The sequence below is a fragment of the Thunnus thynnus genome, chromosome 24 (assembly GCF_963924715.1).
Source record: "Thunnus thynnus chromosome 24, fThuThy2.1, whole genome shotgun sequence".
Lineage (NCBI taxonomy): Eukaryota > Metazoa > Chordata > Actinopteri > Scombriformes > Scombridae > Thunnus > Thunnus thynnus.
Genome location: NC_089540.1, coordinates 9,196,131 through 9,217,387, shown reverse-complemented (window position 1 = coordinate 9,217,387; position 21,257 = coordinate 9,196,131). Strand labels below are relative to the sequence as shown.

The 21,257-nt window shown below is 40.2% G+C and overlaps 1 protein-coding gene across 5 annotated transcripts in view; it reads right to left on the bottom strand.

Moving 5' to 3' along the window:
- Positions 1 to 9,761: 9,761 nt before the first annotated feature.
- The window catches only part of LOC137176739 (fibroblast growth factor 14-like), a 65,348-nt gene continuing 53,852 nt past the window's right edge, over positions 9,762 to 21,257 (bottom strand). For 4 of the 5 annotated variants that reach the window (XM_067582632.1, XM_067582628.1, XM_067582631.1 and 1 more), the window contains exons 4-5: positions 16,396 to 16,594; positions 9,762 to 16,045 (exon numbers count right to left, since the gene is read on the bottom strand). In XM_067582632.1, coding sequence (XP_067438733.1) covers positions 15,897 to 16,045; positions 16,396 to 16,594 — 348 coding nt within the window. In that variant the 3' untranslated portion in view covers positions 9,762 to 15,896. The remainder of the gene's footprint in view (positions 16,046 to 16,395; positions 16,595 to 21,257) is intronic. The other variant, XR_010925858.1, reaches the window with a different exon arrangement.

Here is a 21,257-nt window from a genome sequence, read left to right as displayed (position 1 = left end):
GGCGGTCAACCATGCAGACAGGAGGGACTATTCAACATGAGGGACAGACAAGATGTCGACAGTTCCAGCCGAGCTGCCACTACTCTCTGATCAAATGATTTTTCAGTTGCTGTAGCTCCTCAGTGTCCACAGGAGAGCGCGGCTGCTCGTCAACATGCTGCAGAGAGACATGACAGGACAGTCTTGCTTGGCAGAAAGAGACTCTCGTTGCGCTCGTGGGTACAAGGCTGTAGGCTGCAGCCATGAGGCCAGTTTTTAGGAGACAACCTCAATCAATAACAAATACATAATAGATTTGGGATGAAAATGAGCATCAGACACAAAAATTTGTTGTTTTATATCCTGTGTAGCACAACCGATTCTTCATCTAGAATTGAAAAACTAGCATGACACAATTTTTTCTCTCACCTAGTTGGATAACATCTATGTTCCTGACATTTATGATCCCAGAAGTCCTGCCTGTAGGTCATGAATGACCGCAAGCTAAAGAGTTCAACATTTGTTACACAGTCAGATCTGGAAAGACATAAATGTCATGTAGTCTGATCTCAGCATTACACAGTACAATGATCCAATATAGGAACAAACTGTGAACCTGATCTGTGACATCCTGGGTTCAGATCTGGCCTGAGACCTTTGGAAGATTTGATCTTTCCTGTTTCTATTTTTCTGATTAAAAGAAGCCACAATCTTAAAACTAGAAATAGAAAAATAGACATAATACAGTACAGTACAGACATGTTATTGTCTGGTTGCCAGTGTTTTAAAGACACTTTTAATTGTAGACCTTTTTAGTGTTTAATTATAATCAATTAATGCATCTTAAAAAGCAGTGATTAACTGAACACACAATCCCTCCCATCTGTTCGTATGCGCAGCAGAAGGGAGGTGAGTAGGCTGGACTATCTTTACACAAATTTCAACTCTCCTCACTTTCAGTGTAAGAAAATACAAACTATAACAATTCTACAGCTATTGTGCGTATTTTTCTATTCTTCAAGGGTCCAGTTGTGGTGATCGCAAATTACAAGAGTGTAAAAACTCAAATCTGTGACTTCAGTGCTCTGTATGTTTCATTTAAATCACAGAGTAATGCACAGAGGTGTAGAAAAACATGGGCTCCTTGAAAAAGCTATGCGTGGAAATCAGGAATCACCTGTCTTTAGAAGGAGCACTGTTGCCTCCATAGCTGCCATGTGGTTTATCAACCTTGTGCATGTGCTCATATGGGAGTGATGCAGTTTCTCTGTTTTCATATTCCAGCGTAAAGTGCACGAGACAAATCATCTCTCCTGGTGTAATACCTTCAAAAAGGTCATGAAGACGGGAAAATGTAAATTCTGTCTCAAAACTCTGACTCTTTTTGTACACATTCAGCCTCACACACACACACAGCTAAGCTCAAGAGTAAAGAACTTGTACTGAAACAAGTTTACTGACTTATCTGAATATGTTAGTATTGTAAAATCCAGATAATTCAGCAATTCTTCTACGACAATTTCACTGAGATGCTTCATGTGCTCAGCAAATTTTCCAGTAATCTGCCTATTAGATTATGAAACATCTTGTGTTGAAAAAAATGAAACGACTGTTGGAATAAAGATCTTAATTTTAAGATCTTCTTTTAAGTGGAGCAAAGTGCTGGATAAACAAACAGCTGATCGAACATCACCAGTGTGATTTCAGTCGCCGAGTGTGTTTCTGCATCACAAGCTGCCGCTGCTTTAAAGATATTTATTCAGCTTAGCTGGTCAAATGGATTGACGGACACATTAAAGGACGAGCAAAGAATGGTTTATTAGCACACTTGTATTCATACGCATGCACAAGAGTTCTGCCGTCAGTCATGAGGCCTGATGGGAGAAGCTGTCTGCAGGCTGGAAATGCCACCGTCTCCTCTATTGACAGACAGCAAAAACAGAGGGAGAGCCAGATCGACAGACAGAGGGACGTAGGATGAAACAGGGCTGGGTCTGTTTGTTTACGCTTGTTTGTGCTGTTAATGTTTGATGAAAATACTGCATAATTTTCATATTTTAGGTCATGAAAACAACAGCATGTCATCATTATTCCTCACTTATAAAGCCTTATGTAACCTTATATGGAATAAATTATGAAAAAAGAAGAGCTTGATGATCTGAACATGTAATGCAACACATGTTGAGGTTATTTTTCTTTTTTAGAAATGAGCATTCATTCATCTAAATCTGACCTTACTGCACAAAATGTGAAAGTAAAGGTCAGTAAAGGCCACAGACAATCTCTGCAATTACCTCATTTGTTTACTGTGATTAGACTAATGTCTTAGTGTGATAAAGCAGTGAATTATTGATGTTAAACAACAGTCCAACAACGCTGGCGTGCCTGTAGTTTAAAGACAAAATGTGACACCTCCTAATTTGCCTTCTGTCTGGTTAGTGGACTGACACTCTGAAGCCGTGCTTCACCTCATTGTCTTGACAACTGCTTTACTGAGAGGTTAAAAACGTCAACCACAGCAGGTTAACTAAGTTCTTGTGTTTTTTTCCCCCCCTACAATTTAGAGTAATTGCCATAACAGCTGCCTGCAAGCATCTGGACAATTACCTGCGACAAACACTGAAATGGCTGAGAGGCAGCAGCACCCACAGGTGAAATTGCTAGAGGGCCAGACGTGTCTCACACTATGATCAACTAGCAAAACTGTCTGAGTCATCGGGCTAAAAAGCTTTTCCTAAAAAAAAAGGTTCATTGTGTGAATTAATTAGCTGCTTAAAAAGAGGACAAAGCAGCGTTTTCTCAATGTGCATCTGTAAGGAAAAAATGTATCGATTTTCCATTTGAACATCTTGACCTCCGTTGCACGTGACACACACTCGCATGCACGCACACCAATCAAATGTTCTGCTCCATTGCCAGTTGCCAAGGTCACCAAACCTGCACACCCACTGCTGCCTAAAAGCAAAGAAAAACACTTTATCTTTTTCTTGCTCTTTGTGCTGCAGTCGGGCATTGATCTCTGTGTCTGGCTCACTCTCTTCTGTCTCTGCTCCAGTCCAGTTTTCCCCCTTCCGTACCGGCAAAGAGGTAGACAGAAATAAAGCGGCCTATTCTCAGAAATCTCTAAAGGAAGTGCTCTCTCTCCCTCTCTCCAACCATGGAGCTGTGACTTCAAAGCCACTCTCTAAAAATGGTGGGATAAAAACCGCTCGATATGGCTCCTACCTGGCGTAGAGGGGTTGTTTTGTGAATGAACCAACATGCTGAGTTACCCGTTAGTCCCAGAAAGAGAGTTGTTTTGACCCAGCTCTGACTTAATCTTTAAGTCTTAATTTTTTTTTCTATTTATCCCCATGGTTTCCTATTTCCAAGGGGACATAACCAATAAAAAAAAAAAGAACTGTTCCCAGATGTTTCACCATTGATTTTAACTCCAGCTCTTCACAAAGACATCACAGTGACATCAACCCTGATTTTCAATTGACAAATATAAAAATACATATCTATTGTGCTCCATATTTTAACATTTAAAGCTTAAAAATCCCAAGAAGAACATGCACGTGAAAACAGAGGAAGACTATACACATGTTCCAGATGTTAAATGAGGCACAGACTATGACTGAGATACACAGTAGACTTTGAAACCAATGCATTCGTATTTAGTGAGTTAAAAGCCGATGAGGCAGCTCGATACTAAAAGGCTTGAATATCCCAAATCATAATAGGACATTGGTGTGTGTTTGTCAGATGAGAGCCAGCCAGGGAAATCATATTCATATGAAATGCAATATTTATGAATTCTGATATTGAAGGCTTCTTTCTAACTTTCGATATTAAACCTGCTGAGGTGCCCTTCAAAATCTTGTAATAATCCACTCCTCCTTTTCTCTGCTCTCCCCATCTGTCTGTCTAATAATATCACAAAGATATCCAAACATGAAGCCAGTGCATGCTCGCTTTTTGTGGATATGATTAATGAGTGATGATCAATCACGTTTTAAAGGAACAGTTCCTCAGGTTTTCCCTCTGTTAATACAGGGCTATGATATGATTGTCTCTGTGAAGGTTGTGGTCATGGTTAGAAGGAACCAGTGTTGACTGTTGGTAATAAACAGCAGTCTGTAACAATGTCAAGCTATTGTTTCTGACAGAAAACAGTCAACTTGAGTTTACAAAGTGGTGAATATTGTCTGACTCATGAGCTGACAAAACTAAAAATATGACAAAAACAGCTTTTTGTTTTCAGCTACGTTTAGATCCGATTAAATGTGGCGAAACTGTGGTCAAGCTAAACATGACGCAGCTCCACAGAGATGATAAGTGATGCAGTGGTTTGGAGTGGTCATGATTACTGTGAAAAACCACCCTATGACTCATAGCTTTGTGAGCGTGTGTGTGTGTGTGTGTGTGCCAGCAGCAGCATGGTTGGGGTGCGTGGAGAAATCTAAATCTTGGGGATTGGATGGGTAAATACAACTGTTTGTGTGGTGACGTGATGCAGTTCTGTGATATATATATGTATATATATACTCTGAATGTGGAAAATATGATAAATAGTGGGAACATCTTCTTAATGCAGAGAAAATCACATTTTTAATCACATAAAGTTCCAATTTAATATGAAGCAAACTTGCTGTTGGCTCCATATGGAATAATTACACAAGATTTTCATTGACGATCTCCCTCTGCTCTCATCTCTCCCTATATTTCTCAGTCCAGTGCTCTTCATTTGCATGACAGTTGAGAACAATATTGCCAAAGCAGCGAGACAAAGGCTTTCTCTGTCTTTAATTTTGTTCTCTTTTCTCTTGCTCAGTGCCTCTCAGATAATAAAATGTTTCACAGTTATCAAAGTGTGTCAGACACACTGTTGCCAAAGCTTTGTCCATAATAGAACCAGAAACAGGTTAGATCACGTTTACTTAACAATATAGTACAATGCTTGCATGTTGCATGAAAATGACTTACTTCCAATCTAAAGCTACATTAGCTGATATTTTTTATATTAAAGGGGACATATCATGCACATTTTCAGGTCTTTATTTTTATTCTGGGGCTTTACTGGAATATCTTTGCATAATTTACAGTTAAAAAAACTCCTTATTTATCTTCAAATTGCCCTTTATGCAGCCCCTCAGTTCAGCCTCTGTCTGAAACAGGCTGTTTTAGCTCCTGTCTCTTTAAGGCTCCCCCTCATGATGAGCCCGCTCTGTTCTGATTGACTCAAAATATAAACTTCTCAAATACATCCGTACATGTTCGAGCCGAAATCTGATCCAAAATATGCAAGTCGACAACGTGAACGCCTCATGGAACAACCTTAGCAGCAAAGACTATGGAACTGACAGCCATTTGTGGGCATGTGCAAACAATCGGATGAGGAGGTAGAGCTGACATTGCAAACAAAGCCCTCAGAGCAGGCTGAAGCCCTGGGTGTTGACTCTCAGGGAGCATTTTTACATAAGTTCACCTCAAGTTTTGGAACTTTGACTATGTTTAACATAAACATCTGACATTATAACAGTATATAAATGACAAAAAATCACAAAAAGCATGTTATGTCCCCTTTAATAATGAATCAAGTCATCAAATGATTGTGTAACATGAATGGTATAACTCCTACTGATAATTACTACCTAACTCTGCATTTTTAGGGAGCCTTTTAGCCTCTTTCAGTTCATTGTTTTGATTTGGCGGCACATTTACTGTTTGGGTTCACTCTCAATGCTATCATCAAGCTTTCCAGCCAAAAATGTGTTGTTAATGTTGAACTGGTCAATTCAACAGTAAACATCATCAGTTTTGTAATTTTCCTCTGTCCGAGCTGGAGGAGATGGTTTTGTTTCTTCTCAATCCAACGTCAGTACACACACACACATTTACACGCACACACCGAGGCACTTGGTTGATGCTTTCTTGGTTGCCATGGCAGCCAACGAGTATCTCTGGTGCCGGGCAGAAACGGGCTCTGATTGGTTAATCAGTATTCAGACCATGTGTCTGCGTGGCTGGATGCTGCTCTGCCCTACTCTGTGTGTGTGTGTGAGCATGAGCGTGTGTGTGTTTGTGTGTCCATCAAATGTCACTTATCACCTGAGAGAGAAATGATTCCTTTCTCTCCACCTGCCCTCGTGTTTCTCTTTCTTCATCAACCTTTTCTTCCCCTCCCTGATGTTCTGAAGATGAAGAAGGGTAATGATGACAGAGGAAAAGAAGAAAAAGAAGATTAAAAGAGAAGAGATGGGGTTAAAGGGGAAAAGAGATGAAGAAGTGATAGTGACAGCATGACGTGTGTCACCCTGACTAGTCTGACCTCTGACCTTCATCTATACTGTTCAGCCAGAGATGGTTTGGGTTGTCAATTTGAACCCATGAGACATTTGGATTAAATTCCACACTAATAGAGATCAATAGATCAATACATTATGTTCCTCAGTTTTATGATTACCATCCTTGGTTTCCATGACAATCTAGATGTTGGTTCAGAGCCCAAAAAGAAGAAAAATTCCTGGAGAACATTTACAATTTTTTCACATCAGTCAAATAGCGATAATGAGGCATATAAGCAGTAATTACAAAGGAGCGGGGGGGGGGGGGGGGGGGGGGTTTGATCTTAACCTTTCCGGGTGATTGACAGCAGTCTGGTTGCCATGGGACTATAATGAAACTGCAGACAGCCTTATGTAATGCTATTGTTGTGTGAAAACCACATATTGTTGCTGATTTTCATGTTTCATCTTCAGTTAAAGGTTCAGACGCTCCTCTAAGGGGGCTAAGAGGAAATTCCTACCACATGTTGGTTCATGACACTACTAAGAGATACAGCTGGACAGCAGTAAAGAAAAACATGGGGGTTAAGCTACAGACTGTGCTGCTTTTTTTAGTTCTTCACTTGTTGACAGTTTGGAGATACAAGGTTTTCACATGCACATCCACATGCACATTTCACATTGCGGCTTGAAGTGGCCATGATTACTATGAAAACCATCTATGACTCATGCCTTTGTGTGTATGTGCAAATAAGAGTGTGTGCGCATGGAAGTGTGTGTGTGTGTATGTGTGTGTGTGTGTGTGTGTGTGTGCGCGCGTGTGCGTGTGCTGGAGCGCCTGTTGTCTTTGATGATAATGAGGCAGACAGAAACTGGCTCTCAAGTGAGCTCTCATGCCACCTCAAACACATTGCTTCAGCATGGGCACACTATATGTGTGTGTGTGTGCGTGTGTGTGTGTATGTGTGTGCATTTGTGGCAGATAAGAGACCAAAAATCCCAACTCGATGCTGTTTTAATGAAATTAATCAAAAAGACGGGAAATCGAAACATTTTGTGCTATGTGATAACAAAATGTCATTTTGCATTCCAGCTATAATTGGTTGCTTTTTAATAAGAGATTACGCTTCAGCCATTTTGCTTTGTGCTTAATGGAGTTTTGGTTTAGCTGGTGGCTAAAATGATCTTATTGGTTGAGTCACGCCACAGTGGGTGAGCCAAACAGGGCTAAGATTCCAAATTCCCCCAGCAGAACTCAAAATCATAAAACTCACATTTTATTTTATATATTTATTAAATGTTTCTGTAAATATATCTCCCTATATTGCAGTCTAAATATAGCCGTTTCTACACTGCAAGGTAGATAATTCAGGTGAAGAATACTTGCCTAAAAAAGGTTGAATTTTAAGATATTAATTGATGTGTAATATGTGTGTAATCATAAAATGTAAAGTTCTCGTCAAGTGATTAAAAACCCACAAATTCCCAGAAACCTTGCTGAGGGCATAACTTCAGTGTCAACAGCTGCAACTCTAAAGAAAGAAAGAAAGAAGAAAGAAATAAAAGACTGATATTGTGACCTCAAGAAACAACAGATTCTTCATACAAGATTCGATGTAGAGAGCTGGAAAAATCTAAATAAGAATAGTAGAGAAAATTTTAACACTTATACACTATTTTTTGTTGAAGGACAATAGACTCAGCTGACATGAATGGCAACTTGATGGATTTCTACAAAGTGCAGAAAAAAATGGCTTCCAAGTAAGAAAATTATGTAATATCTTGTTCTCATAAGATTTAAAAAAAACACCATTTCAAACAGCCTAAGCTATTCTTAACATCAATCTGCTCACATTAAAGTAGTTTAATTGAATTTGTCTGCACAGTGACGAATCAAAGAAACGCAGCAAAATGACAAAGTATGAATGTAAAATCATGCAGGAGGCTTATTTATTATGATCTCACCATGAAAAAAAAACTACAAAAAATGTCCAGATGTCGCTACTGAAATGCAAAATGCACAAATGATGACTAAAACGACAGAGAATGACAAGAGTAATACATATCGAGTCAAAATAACTGAGGCAAGATGCAGAAAATAATGACAAAGTCGCTAATCTTAATACTTTAACAACTATAAAAACTCAGATAACATTAGAATGATCTTAAGTGAGAGATGAAGCATGCAGCATTTCACTGGGTATAATTAAAGTTCTTTATAGCCTCCTTTTCACTAATTAAACACCATGTTGCCCTTGAAAGTACACCTAATTTACATTACATTTACATATGCAAATTCTAATTACATCCACTTAATTACAGTATTTGCTGTCATTTAAAGGAGGCCAGGCGATGCATTATGTGTGGTTCTGTGCGATGTGTGTTTCTTCCTGCCTGTCTGAATGTGTCCTCCGAGCCGTCTCTCCAGCTCTCTCTATACACGTCTGCCTGATAGTGGAGCTGTTTAATGGTGCTTCCATCATACTGTGCTCAGTGGAGTGATGGTACTTCTCTTCCTTTGTGTCTCCAAGGCTGGATTACCAACCAGACAAAGCTAGCATTGGGCCCCAATCCTCCCCCCGGTGTACTGTGTGAGTTTGTGGCAATTTGACTGAATTTAAATTTCTTTGTGAGTATGCATAGCTACAGGTAATTCCACACCAACTTCAAAGTTACGTGCAAGATACTGGCACAAAATCAAGCAAGTATAGTCATTTTATTTTTGTCTTTTTCCTCTTGCCTCTTGCACACCAAAGATGTAATTTTGTGGGAAGGAAAAAACCGTCAGGGTTGAGTTGTTACTTCGGAAATTTTGCTGTCAGAAATGACAGCTTTGAACAGCGAAAGCCATGTCATGTAATGTCATGTAATGATGTTACAAGATTGCGGCAATAACAGGAATTTGGTGTGACTTCTTAATCTACCTTCTCCACATCTTATTTTGTGAATTATGAGTCACCTCCGCAGGCTGAAGTCTCGACTAGTTCCACATCTCTGAATCACTGCCCACATTTCCAGTTTGTTTGCAAGTCAAATACATGAATACAACTAGCTGAGGCCTCTCCTTGGATGCTCCCTTATTGGGCAGTTGTGCAAAAAGAACAGAAAAGAAAACATGAAAATGTGAAGTTTAGTCTCAGACTTGGTGTGCATTGTTGCAGTACAAAATATATGTTGGGCAATGACTTTAAAGCACAATATCAATACAGTTTTGAGGCTAACAAAACAAAAATAGTACACAAATAAGCTACAGTGCTCACTTCCAGACAGTGTTACTTGTAGTTACAGTCCTTTTGCTGAGCAAAGTCAGTCACTTAACAGCTGATAATACAGCCTGCCCTTCGGTCAACACAAAGGATGAATGAACTTATTGAGGAGACCATCAGGTGTGTATGAGTGTGTGTGATACTGGAAAGTGGACCACGTAAACCACAAAGTGAGAGTACTAATGTTAAACGAATGAATGAATGGTTACAGAGATGTTGTGCAGTAAATAAATCAGTCCAGTCACACTTCCTTTCTATAAATCCTTTATTCAATATCATTGTTTTCTGTGTGTATACAATTGACAATTGGACACAAACTGTACAGTGCAGACAAACTCTGTTTGCATAATATGTATGTAAAGGTAACTGTACATTTACTGACAGACAGAGTAATCTCCTTTAAAGTTAGCACCAGTCACATTTTGCTTTTGGCTCATGGCTGGAATGGTTTACACTAGCAAAATACAACAGGCTGTGATTATTCTATGAGTTTACTTAGTGTGTCCTTCATCTATAAATTCTGGTTAAGACTGTCTGATGATCCCGGCTCCTGGTGTCATCTATTTCTAACTTCTGCAGCTCAATCCATCATTGTTAAAAGAAGAAGCAAAGGATATCAAGCAATTACTGTACGTGTTCCTGTGTTTTTGTTTCATAGTTGTCATTTTACCTGCTCTCATTCACCAGAATTAAATATTGATGCTCCGCTGAAAGTATTCCACATAAGACATGCATTAGTGTAACAATGTTAGTGCTTTGAAGTAATTTTGATTAATTTGTCCTTTGCTCCGTTATTGCAATGATGGATTATGCTTCGAAAGCAATATGTCTTTATAAGTTGTTCCTGATGCCACCAGAGGATTTGGATGTATCAATGAAACAAATATCAAAAATGACCGTTTAGCATAAACCAGTGGCAGAAATGAGCGAGAGGCAAAGCGTCACTGGTGCTACGCTGTAAATGTTTGTTTTGTTTTGATAACACATTTCCTACATTACCACATGCATTAGCCCCCGTCATCTTTCCTCTTTTAAAAACCATGCAACAAGTGGGGAAAACAGTCCAAACGGAGAGAGGAGGAGAGGACGTGAAGGTCGTTGGAAGAGAAAAGAGAAGGTGTGGATAAGTTCTCTGGCTGCATGATTACGAAACGAGCAGAGAGCAAAAAGCTAGAACAGTTACAGTGAACAGAAGATTGGGGATCAAAGGATAATTGAAAAGTAAAATAGGGTGAAGTGTGTGTCTGCTGCATGTGTGTGTGTGTGTGTGTGTGGGATGAGAGTGTTGGGAGCAGGAAACAGCTAGGAGGAGAGCACGTTTACTGTCTCGTTTCAGGTTCGGTTGTAATAAGGCAGTCTTTTGTACGAGGAATAAAGTAGAACATAAAAACTACAAAGAAAACCTGAGGGAGACAAGCTACATCATGAGTACAGTTCTAATCATTACATATCCCAGTGTCTCTAAAGTGCACCTGTACTACAGTTTTAAGTCTTTTTCATCCTATAATGTCTCCTCTTGTGTCCATTTTGTGCCTTTTTAATTCTGAGCGTGGAAACCTTCATGAGACGGAGCTACAGTTCATGCAGGAGAAAGTAAGATGGCTACACGAGAACATGAATGGTACTTGTATGTGGAAATTAAAAGTGACCCAGGTTGTCGTGATTGCTCACTTCTAATTAAATCAGCTGCTCTCTTCCTGTGCAGATCCCGCTGTTAGATATCTCATAATTGTAGCCTTGGTACCTGGCTAACCACCAGTGGAGACAAATCTCTCAGGAGATGCTGATAGTAATTGTGCCTTCCTTGTTTGAACCAGGAACTGTGATTACCAGACTGGAAACACTATTGTAGCAGTATCTTTGGTCAGTAGCCAGGAAACCGGGCCATATTTCTCTGGCCTCAACCGTCATTAATTATTGAGCATGTGCCACGGAACTTCAATAGCCGCTTTCACAGGATGTGACTACCGCTAACCTAACAAGCTGGGCCTCTATTCACGGAGGAAGGTTTGGTTCCTCTGCTAGCAGTGTGTGGGACAAATTAGCTGCTTCATAATAATCCCGTGAATGCTGTCCTAGAGTCTTGTTATTGTATCTCTAAATGCTCACACTTAGAGACAGCTGAGACAACACAGGACACGTTGAAGAATATCCTTAAACATAAAAAAAAGTAAGTTTACAGACCTGATTGTCAGGGCTTGTTTTTTTTTTTTTAATCTTTTGCTAGTGACACAAGAAGGTAGTCAATACATCCACATTTCTTTGACTTGAGACAAGCACAACACCGGTCAAAAGACTTCCTCCTCATCAGCACCATCATCCCACTTTTTGCTCTTGAAATCACATAAGACAAGACAGAGCTGAAGTCAAGTGACTGTGAGAATTTGGAAATCTTGCTGGATCCCAGGAAGGCTGAGCTTTATAACATAAACGAACAGGTTCTCACATTTTAAACCCGGCTGCTGACGAGAGGCACTCACATAGCAAGGGTTCACAGTGCCACCCAGCACCAATAACACTTTCTGTACTCGTATTGATTCTTCAGATACAAAAACTTCAAATGCTAAACTCTCTTGAATCTCACATATTTCAATTCCAGTTTGGCATTAATACATTGTTTTCTGTGTTCTGCGGTCTCTTTTTTTCTTTCAAAACATATTAAGTAAGGGGCCAAGAGATGACACCAGCCTGAGTATCAAACTACATAAGTTCATGTAGCTGGTCCGCTGCACATATTTGAACACGAAAGCGAGTAACAGCTAATGAGATCAGAGGAGGAGAGAAAAATGTGGTGTATGTGAGGGAAAAAAATCTGAGAAATGCCAATTAGAAACACTGTGAGCTGTCTAGTATTTTCACAGTTCTTCAGCTGTGGAGTGTATCCTCTCTGTACAACACAGCGGGACGACATTACCCTCGTTAGAGCAGCAGCAGTGCAGTGGTTTCACCTGCTACACAGACGCTACCTGTTGCTGAGGGGATGCAGCTGATTCAGGTTGGTGCTCGTTTGATGTCGGCACAACAGTGCTGATTAATCACACAGCCTTGATTTGTTGCTTTTCGTATTGTTGTTTCTTTGTAGTTTGGTAACGTCAGCGGAGGTCATTCATCTTCAGCAAAGCGGACAGTGTTTCAATGATCCGATTAAAATGCAAAGTGGTTATTCCAGTTTTTTTAGAAACTAGAATTCAAAGCCGGAGAGATGCACAGTTTCTGTTGATTAAACATGGATGTTGTCTCCAGTAGCAGCCCTGTTATCCTGAGCCTTCATTCGCCTCGTTGTCACTGACACTAATAAGAAGTGCGGGATCACAGTATTAATATCTCCTCAGTGATGTGACCGACTACTGGTGTAACTTTTGGAGGAGCTAATTGGCGTCTAGTCTTGCTTGTCAAACAAAGACGAGTAAACAGAAAGCCTGGGTGTCGAGCAGGATTCAAGTCCAGAACAGATTGGTGCCATGTTGACTGTCACAGTGAGAGGGCGAAGCATGGGAATCTATTTGGTTTAATTTCATTTCAAGGCATTTGATTTTCTGCCTTGTAGTTCTCCGCGTCTCACACAGACCCATATTTCAGTATTCTGATTTGATGACAGCTTTATGTAACACTGCTATCACTGTGCTATTTGTTTTCTCATAATTTTTCTACAGAAACCACATTCGTAATACTTTCTCAGTAACCTAACCTGATTTTATAGGCCATTATGCAGGCCTAATTTAAAGCCACTATGTGAAGAATTGTTATGATTATACATTGTTGACATTATTCGGATGGTATAAGCTTTTGTTTGTGGAAAAATGAGACAATCTGGGAGAAAATTGGTGCTGTCTTTGTGTTGCTTTTAGCCCATTCATCTGTGTAGAGGACCCAGTGGTAAGCCAGCCAAAAACCCAACATGCATAAAATGATTTATAAAAGAAAACAAGGTCAGAATAGACCCGAGGATAATTAGGCCCGATCCAAAATGGCGTCGACCCGAGCAGAACCTCATAGAGTAAGAACACCAACACTGGCAGCGTAATGCGATCAGCAGCCATCCAGCTGCGGTTCAAAAAAACGTAACAATACGTGTAATTTATCCCGTATTTCACAGTTCACACTCTCCGCCTCGTGTCAAAAAACACATTTCTCTCCTGCGATGAATATGCATGTGATCAGAGCTGAAAGTCAATCCGCTCTGTTCCAGTTGCGGATTGACACACAGAACTGAGACCATTGGTGGAAAGTAACCATGTATATATATTTCCTCAACTGCTGTACTTCAATACAATTTTGAGGCACTTGCTTTTTACTTGAGTAGCCATTTTATGCTACTTTATTCTTCTGCTCCACCACATTTCAGAGGGTAATATTGCACTTTCTACTCCACTACATCTATCCGACAGCTAGAGTTAGTATTTTCTTTGCAGATTAAGATTTGACATTAAAGAAACATATGACGGGCTTATTAAAAAATGTTAAAGAAAACATTAAAGTTAACAGAAGATTCCACTTAAATAACTGTTTGAAGCCCAAAGAGATAAAATTATCTGATATTTTATTAAAATGGCAAAGTTTAGAGAAAAGTAAAAATAATAATAATAATACAAATTTGTGTAGCAGCATTTTTTTTGTTTGTTTTATTAGCTCCACCTTGACCAGCTACAACAGTAAAATAGTATCTGCACACTGACACATATCTTAATAATAACATAACACTGACAGCGGCCATTTTCCAACAGAGATTTTACTTTTGTTACTTAAATACATTTTACTTAATCAGGATTTTGAATGAAGGATTTATACTTGTAATTAAGCACTTTTACATTGTAGTATTAATACTTTTACTTATGTAAAGGATCAGAATACTTCCTCCACCACTTCCTGAGACCTGCATACTTACAACAAGACCTTACTCAACTGGATTAGACTGGGTCCGACCCATTTAACACTTGGTAGTAAAGTCAGAAATGTTCAAATTCTACACATAGTGGCTTTAACATCATTTACCCTGTTCTCTTTTACCCTCATTCCTACCTTTTATTTCAAGTACTTGGGAAGGCAGCAGAAATCAAAAGTACTACCAGTACTCCTCATGATTGAGAGCGCTGTCTAAACCCTTCCTGAGGTTTGACTCTTTTTCCGCTAAAACCTCAGTCTACAATATATGCTCTGCTACTCCATGTAAACACTGACTGCTACCATGCTGCTTGGACACCAGCATGCCCCCACAACCCCTCCTATACACTCCATGTTGCTACAAACCGGGAATGTGTGGAAATCACTTCATTTTCAGTGCCGAAATTCTTTAATTTGACATGTCGGCTGATCTCCTCTCCTGAGCTACACTTGTGTCAGCGGTGTGGAAATCATAACTGCCATTAAGGGACAGAAAAAAAATACGTCAGACAGAGAGGTAGAAACTAAAATCCGTTTGCGTCTGTACAACTATGTAGCTTGATAGCACTGTGTGTGTGTGTGAAGAATAATAAACCACCTAACTAATAGATAATAAAGGAATACCGAAAAAGACAAACATGCTTTAAGCTATGTGGTGTTTAAACAGTGTCTCTGTCAAATAAGAACTTGCAGAATTTAATAATAGCTATATAGTATGTGATCAAAATTAGAGGGACAGAGTTTGCTTTGTATGTAACGCACGGGGTTATTTTCAAGTACATGTCATCGTAAGCTCGGTACAGAATGTCCTGTGCCGAATCTTAATTGATCAATGAGTAAGCATCGTCTGAATCATCAGTGTTTAGTGTTTATTCTCTTTGCCAGCTATTTGCTGATGTTTTTAATCTGTTCTTTACTTACTCAAAGATCGAATCCATGTGGTCGATTCTGGAGGTGGTGTGCATGTGAGTGTGAGTGTGTCTGAAGCCACCAGCAAGCAAGCATACCTGGCAACAGAAAATAGTACTATCAGGAGAGGAAAAAAAAGGGGCCTCATTCTTACAGATTGTCACAGAAAAATACCGGTGAAGACGACATTTTTTTTCCCTTTTTTTTTTTGTTTGTTTATATTTTTAAGAAGTCATTTTGTCTCCAACATGAGGGTGTGCCACTGTCCCAGTTCCAAAATATCTGGCTGGCATTGGCCTGACTTTACTGTCTTCTTCCTCCTCTTCCACCCCCCCCCCCCCCCCCCCCGCCACCAGCCGCAGCGCTCCGTCCTCTGGCCCTGCCCCACAACACCGGATCCGTCCAATAGGGAGAGAGAGGTGAGGCGGGACGCGCGGCCCCACTGCTGACCAGTCAGAACTTGAGCTGTTTGTATTGTTACCTTTGTTGCAGTTTTATTTTTTTTATTTTTTTTTTGAGAGTGCAGCAGTGGGGCGAGTCTCTGGCTTTTCCTGGCTTCTGGTTGGCCAGGTGAGGGTAAAGGGGGGCAGGGTTATGTCTCCTCCTTGTCGGGTTTGTTGACTGGCTTGCCGCCATTCATGACCACCGGTTCGCTGGTTGTGCTTTTGGAAGGCGGGCCCCCGGCGAGTTTAGGCACCGCCTCCCCTACGTCATGCAACGAAGGCTCTCGGTACATCGCAACTTGAGGAGCGGAGGACAAAAATGGAAGACGTGAGGGGAGGACAAAGTGAAGGATGAAGAGGAGGAGAAGAGAGTGACAAAGAAAATGGAGGTAAGAGAAGAAGAGAAGGGAATTGAATTGAATTGAATTGAATGAGTAGAAAAAGAGGGATGACATAGAAGGCAAAGGAAGAAAAAGGGGAAGGGAAGAGAAAGAAATGTTCATTACAGACTCTATAATCAAAAGAAACATTTACATACATTTTGGCTAATTGAGTAAAATATGAACTTAAACCTAAATGAACTCCAATTTTAAAAAAAAAACTCCAAAAACCAAAAAACCTTGGTTTGTATGTGTGTGTGTGTGTTACCTTCTATAGGTTTAGGCAGGAAGTGTGCAGCTGGTTTAGTCTTTTTGACCCTGTTGCCCTTCATGGCCTGTCCTTCTTTATTGAGGCCCAGAAACCAGGCCCGGCCCGACTCCTTCTGTCTGTAGAGCATCGAGCTGTAGATCACATAGTAGTTCTCAAACACCGACTCCTTAAACTTACACTCCGCTGTAAACAGTTCCTGAAGAGACAGACAGACAGATATAAAGAGATATCAGTCATATTATTTAACAGATATATATATTCTCAAACCACCATTTATACATTTAGTTGTCGTACTCTTGTAAGTTAAAGTGCTGAATTCGTCTTTGTAAGAAAAGATTTTAAACACACGCGTGATGAAAACATTGACTTACTGTTCAGTTAAAGATGCAGATACTGAACAATTAAAATGAATAGAAAAAATTTACTGTTGCTGTCATCTTAAATAATGGTTTATTGCTAAATTGTAAAATCTCTTTACTCATACTGTACATATACATGTTGTATCTTCATCACAAATTGTTTGTTTACATAAAAAAAAGAATATCAGCTTATATACTGATATCTAGTTTTATTCATTATATCAGTATCATCTCAAAAAAACATGATTGGTGCGGCTCTCACTCAATAAACCCCTCAGTCAAAATCCTCTCACACGAAACTTGAATGATTTCTGTGGGCAGATATAAAAAGTAATGAAACTATATTGACCTGCGTTGTACAGGGAGGAGTAAAACAACACTGACTGAGTGATATATTGTTCTAACTCATGTCTTTCTCCCCTGACAGTCTCTTTGTATGCACATGAAAAACCAATTTAACAGATTTTTTAAAAAAAAAACAAACAAAACAGATTGATCCTAGTGACACGAAGCCCACAAGATCTCACCCTCCCACCCACATCAGCTCTGCTGTTATGTGTCAAAACTCTTTTCCATGGGTGCCGGCGCCTCCAGCGGAACATATTTCAGCACAGAAACAAGGTGTTATTCTTCCTGGGAGAGAAACAGTTTCTCCCTAGTGTCCGCTTGCACTACTGAGTCATGGCAAGTATAAAAGACAGCCTGAGATAAAACATTCATCTCTTGGGGGAGGTCAGAGAGGCAGTCTGAGAAGTCAGCCTCCATAGATTCTGATTATCAGAAAAACCGCAATTTCTTCTGCAATATTTACATCTAAAAGCTGAGATCAATTATATCTTATTTCTTGTAGGAAGCCTCCACTGTTTTCTTATGTAATCTGAATGTAATCAGTTTGGGATAGAAAGCTTTCCCATAAGGCTACAACTAATGATTATTTTCATCATAAACTATTCTGTTGATTTAAATACATATGCAGTTGTGCTCATAAGTTTACATACCCTTGAATGTTTGGCCTGATAATAAAGATACAAGTTGATACACACAGGTTTAAATTGCTATGAAGGGTAAGTTTCCACACCTGTGACTTGTTTGATTGTAATTAGTGTCTGTGTATAAATAGTCAATGAGGTTCTCAGCTCTTGAGAGACCTTGCACATTTCGTCCAGGGCTGCTCTGACTTTACTGGATACTGAGCCATGTGGAAAGCAAAATGACTGCCAAAGAGCCTGCGAGAAAATGTAGTTGAGCTTTATAAATTAGGAGAAGGATATAAAAAGATATCCAAAGATTTGAAAATGCCAATCAGTAGTGTTCAAGCTCTGATAAAGAAGTGGAAAATTAAGTGTTCTGTTGATACTAAACCACGGTCAGGTAGACTAACAAAGATTTCAGCCACAGTTGCCAGGAAACTTATTCAGGTTGCAAAGAAAAACCCACATGCAACTTCAGCTGAAAGTTTCAAGATGCACAACGAGGAGATACTTGAACAAAAACGGGCTGCACGGTCAAGTTGCCAGAAAAAAGCCGTTAATGTGTCAATGCCATAAAACAGCCTGCTTACAATATGCCAAACAGCACCTAGACAAGCCTCACAACTTCTGGAACAAAGTTATTTGGAGTGATGAGACCAAAATTGAGTTTTATGGTCACAACTATAGAAACTGTGAATGATAGACATCTTACAGATTCTGCCAGGGTATGTGAACTTATGAGCACAACTGTATATATTGATTAATAGTTTAGACAACTCTTACAGCAAGTGCAATTAATTCATATGTGCCCCTTAATGTTTTGATAAGATTAAATTCAACTTTAATAATCCTTGTTGGGAAGTGAGATTCCTTTTCAGCCGATATACAAAACACAAGTAATAATTACACCATACACAATCATTTGAAGCTGCATCAATTGATTTCATGGAAGCGAAACAAGCTGATAACACAGCATCCAACATATTATTTCCCTATAAAAGTTGCTTATTTACACCTCCAGCACACGGGGAACAACCTTAACATTCATCCAGACAAATTTCAATCCAAATTTCACTCCTTTGTTTTAGTTTGCACCACCTCTTGAGAGTAAAAATATCCAGCTCCACTTTTTTCACCACTTAGTCGCTAACTATGTCTGCTGTGTGGTGCTAGCAGGGAGCGGGATTATCAGTGACATTATTTGCCTGCTGCGGATGGAACTAAAAACGGAGTTTGTTGGCCAGAAAACCAAAGCAATGAGCTAAAAAAAAGGCGTAAAAAAACCCTGTAGAGCTGCTGTGAGGGGAACTGCAAAGTGATACGTTGTTAATATGAAAAATATTAGTAGTGCAGATTTAATTGTAACCCGATTTTAATTACTACTATAATATTGTGATCACTATTATCTCCCCTTGGATGACATGGAATGGACTCTCATAATCATTTCGCATACAAAAACCGCAGAAAAGAAAAAAAAAACTGTGTCAATAAACTACTCCTCATATAGCCGAGGAGGCCTCTGCCAACCCAAATAATCCCCCTCGAGGTCCCCAGACCCTAGACTGGGAAGTGTTTGTCTAGACCTTCTCTTATTGGCTGTTGTGGGCCTCTTGCCTGAGCCACAGACACATTGTCATTCAGCTCAGGTCTGTCGGTCCGAGTCTCATAGCAACATGAGGAAGAGAGGCGACACTGTAGCCGTGGCAACCAACCAGCGCTGAGAGGGAGGGGTCAGTGGGTGGGTGTGTGTGTGTGTGTGTGTGTGGGGCGGCGGGCGGCGGGGGGGGGCCCTGCAAAAGTGACAGAGAGAAACACACAAACACTTGCATTGGTAATTTAACATATTACGTGCTATATCTCATGCTCTACCGCATCCGCTCATGCTAATGTGGGAAGACACTTAATAAAAGTAAGGTTGGGTGGCACCAATACGCGGCAGTGAGGGATCAGACACGGGCACATACACACACACACACACACACAAACACACACTTGTGGCTCTAGGGGATGAATGGAGGGAGGTGCAGGAGGGCTTTGCTGGGATATGAAATGTGACTAAATGATGGCAACAAAACAAGACAGGTGATAATGAATGAATGCTCTATTTATTGCCAATGTCAGTGACACATACACAAACACACCATCATAAATCAAATGTTCTCCTTTGCTAGCCATGGTTTTAATTTGTATTAACAGCGCGGTTGTTCTCGGTGGAGCTTAATATTTTTTTTGTTCCTGGATTAAATTAACTTGATAATATATATTTAGTCTTGACCTGAGACCCATTATTCATTTGTAAAAGAGAACGATCTTGCTGGTGTGCAAAGAGCGTTGCCAGACACAAATTAATGTTGGTCAGAGAGGTCATACATCACTTAATGCTGCTTTTATAAATAAAAGATGCTGGATGTCGCGGCCTCTCTCAGCCTCGTCTGAAGCAGCAACATTTATTCAGACAGAAAAGTGAGCTGTAAGAATTTCTTCAGATGAAAACCTTACAGCCTTACAGGTGAGTCATTTTAACAACACCGCCTGCCTGAATGCGTTTCTGTCGTCATTTCCAAATAGTTATGTTCACAAGCTGCCCACAGGAAGAAGACGGGGAGAAAGAATGAATGAAAGAAACGGGGACACGAAGGAGAGGAGAGAGAATAAATCACCCAGTGAGGAGGACGACGCCTCCTGATTGGAAAAACAGCAGGGGATTCTCTCTCTCTCTTCTCTTATCTTTGTATTTCTCTCATCACTCTTCTTCTTCTTTTTTTTTTCCCCCCCTCGCTCTGTCAATTCTCTGTGCTCAGCAGAGATTTAGTGGAAGTGAACACAGTCCACACATGCGTGCGCGTTGTTATCTTTTACGAATTACACACGCGTACATACATAGCTGCAGCTGTTTTTCCACATAGCTGTAATCAGATAGAGAAGAGCCCATTAACATGTTAAACATCCCGCTCCGAAATGTACTGAATTGATACAGGCAGCACTTTGCCCTCTTGTCCATTAAAGACCTAAAAATAAGGAACTCAAAAATAGAGTGGGGAATAGCAATCTCAACTCTTGGCACAGCACAGGGCTGCACTTATTTCCACCACTACTTGACTGCTGACCACTGGGAGCCTCCCAGTGAAAGCACATTTGCAGTAAAACAATCCTTTTTTTTTTCGTACTGTAATTTAGTAAAGCCTTTAATCCGCAGATAATCAGAAACATGTTTGCGGAGAGGGACTGGCTGAGTGGCATCAGGATACACTCTGAAGGAAAGCAGAGAGTTCAGGTCTGTGACACCATTGACCAGGGCAGCCGCTGAATGACAGTGACGCCACAAGTTCTCCCTTCAAAGATGTGACTCTCCAGGCGCACAGGCACATGAAGACAGAGCGATTGATTGACTGCCTGAAGCTACATTCATATTTAACAGGTCATGGTTTAGCACGTAGCTGACGTGCACCTCCGCACGAACCTGCGTGTCAGGGCTGCGGTGGCTGCAGAGCTTGTGATTTGTCTGCTTGTGTTTTTCCTCCTGCAAGAT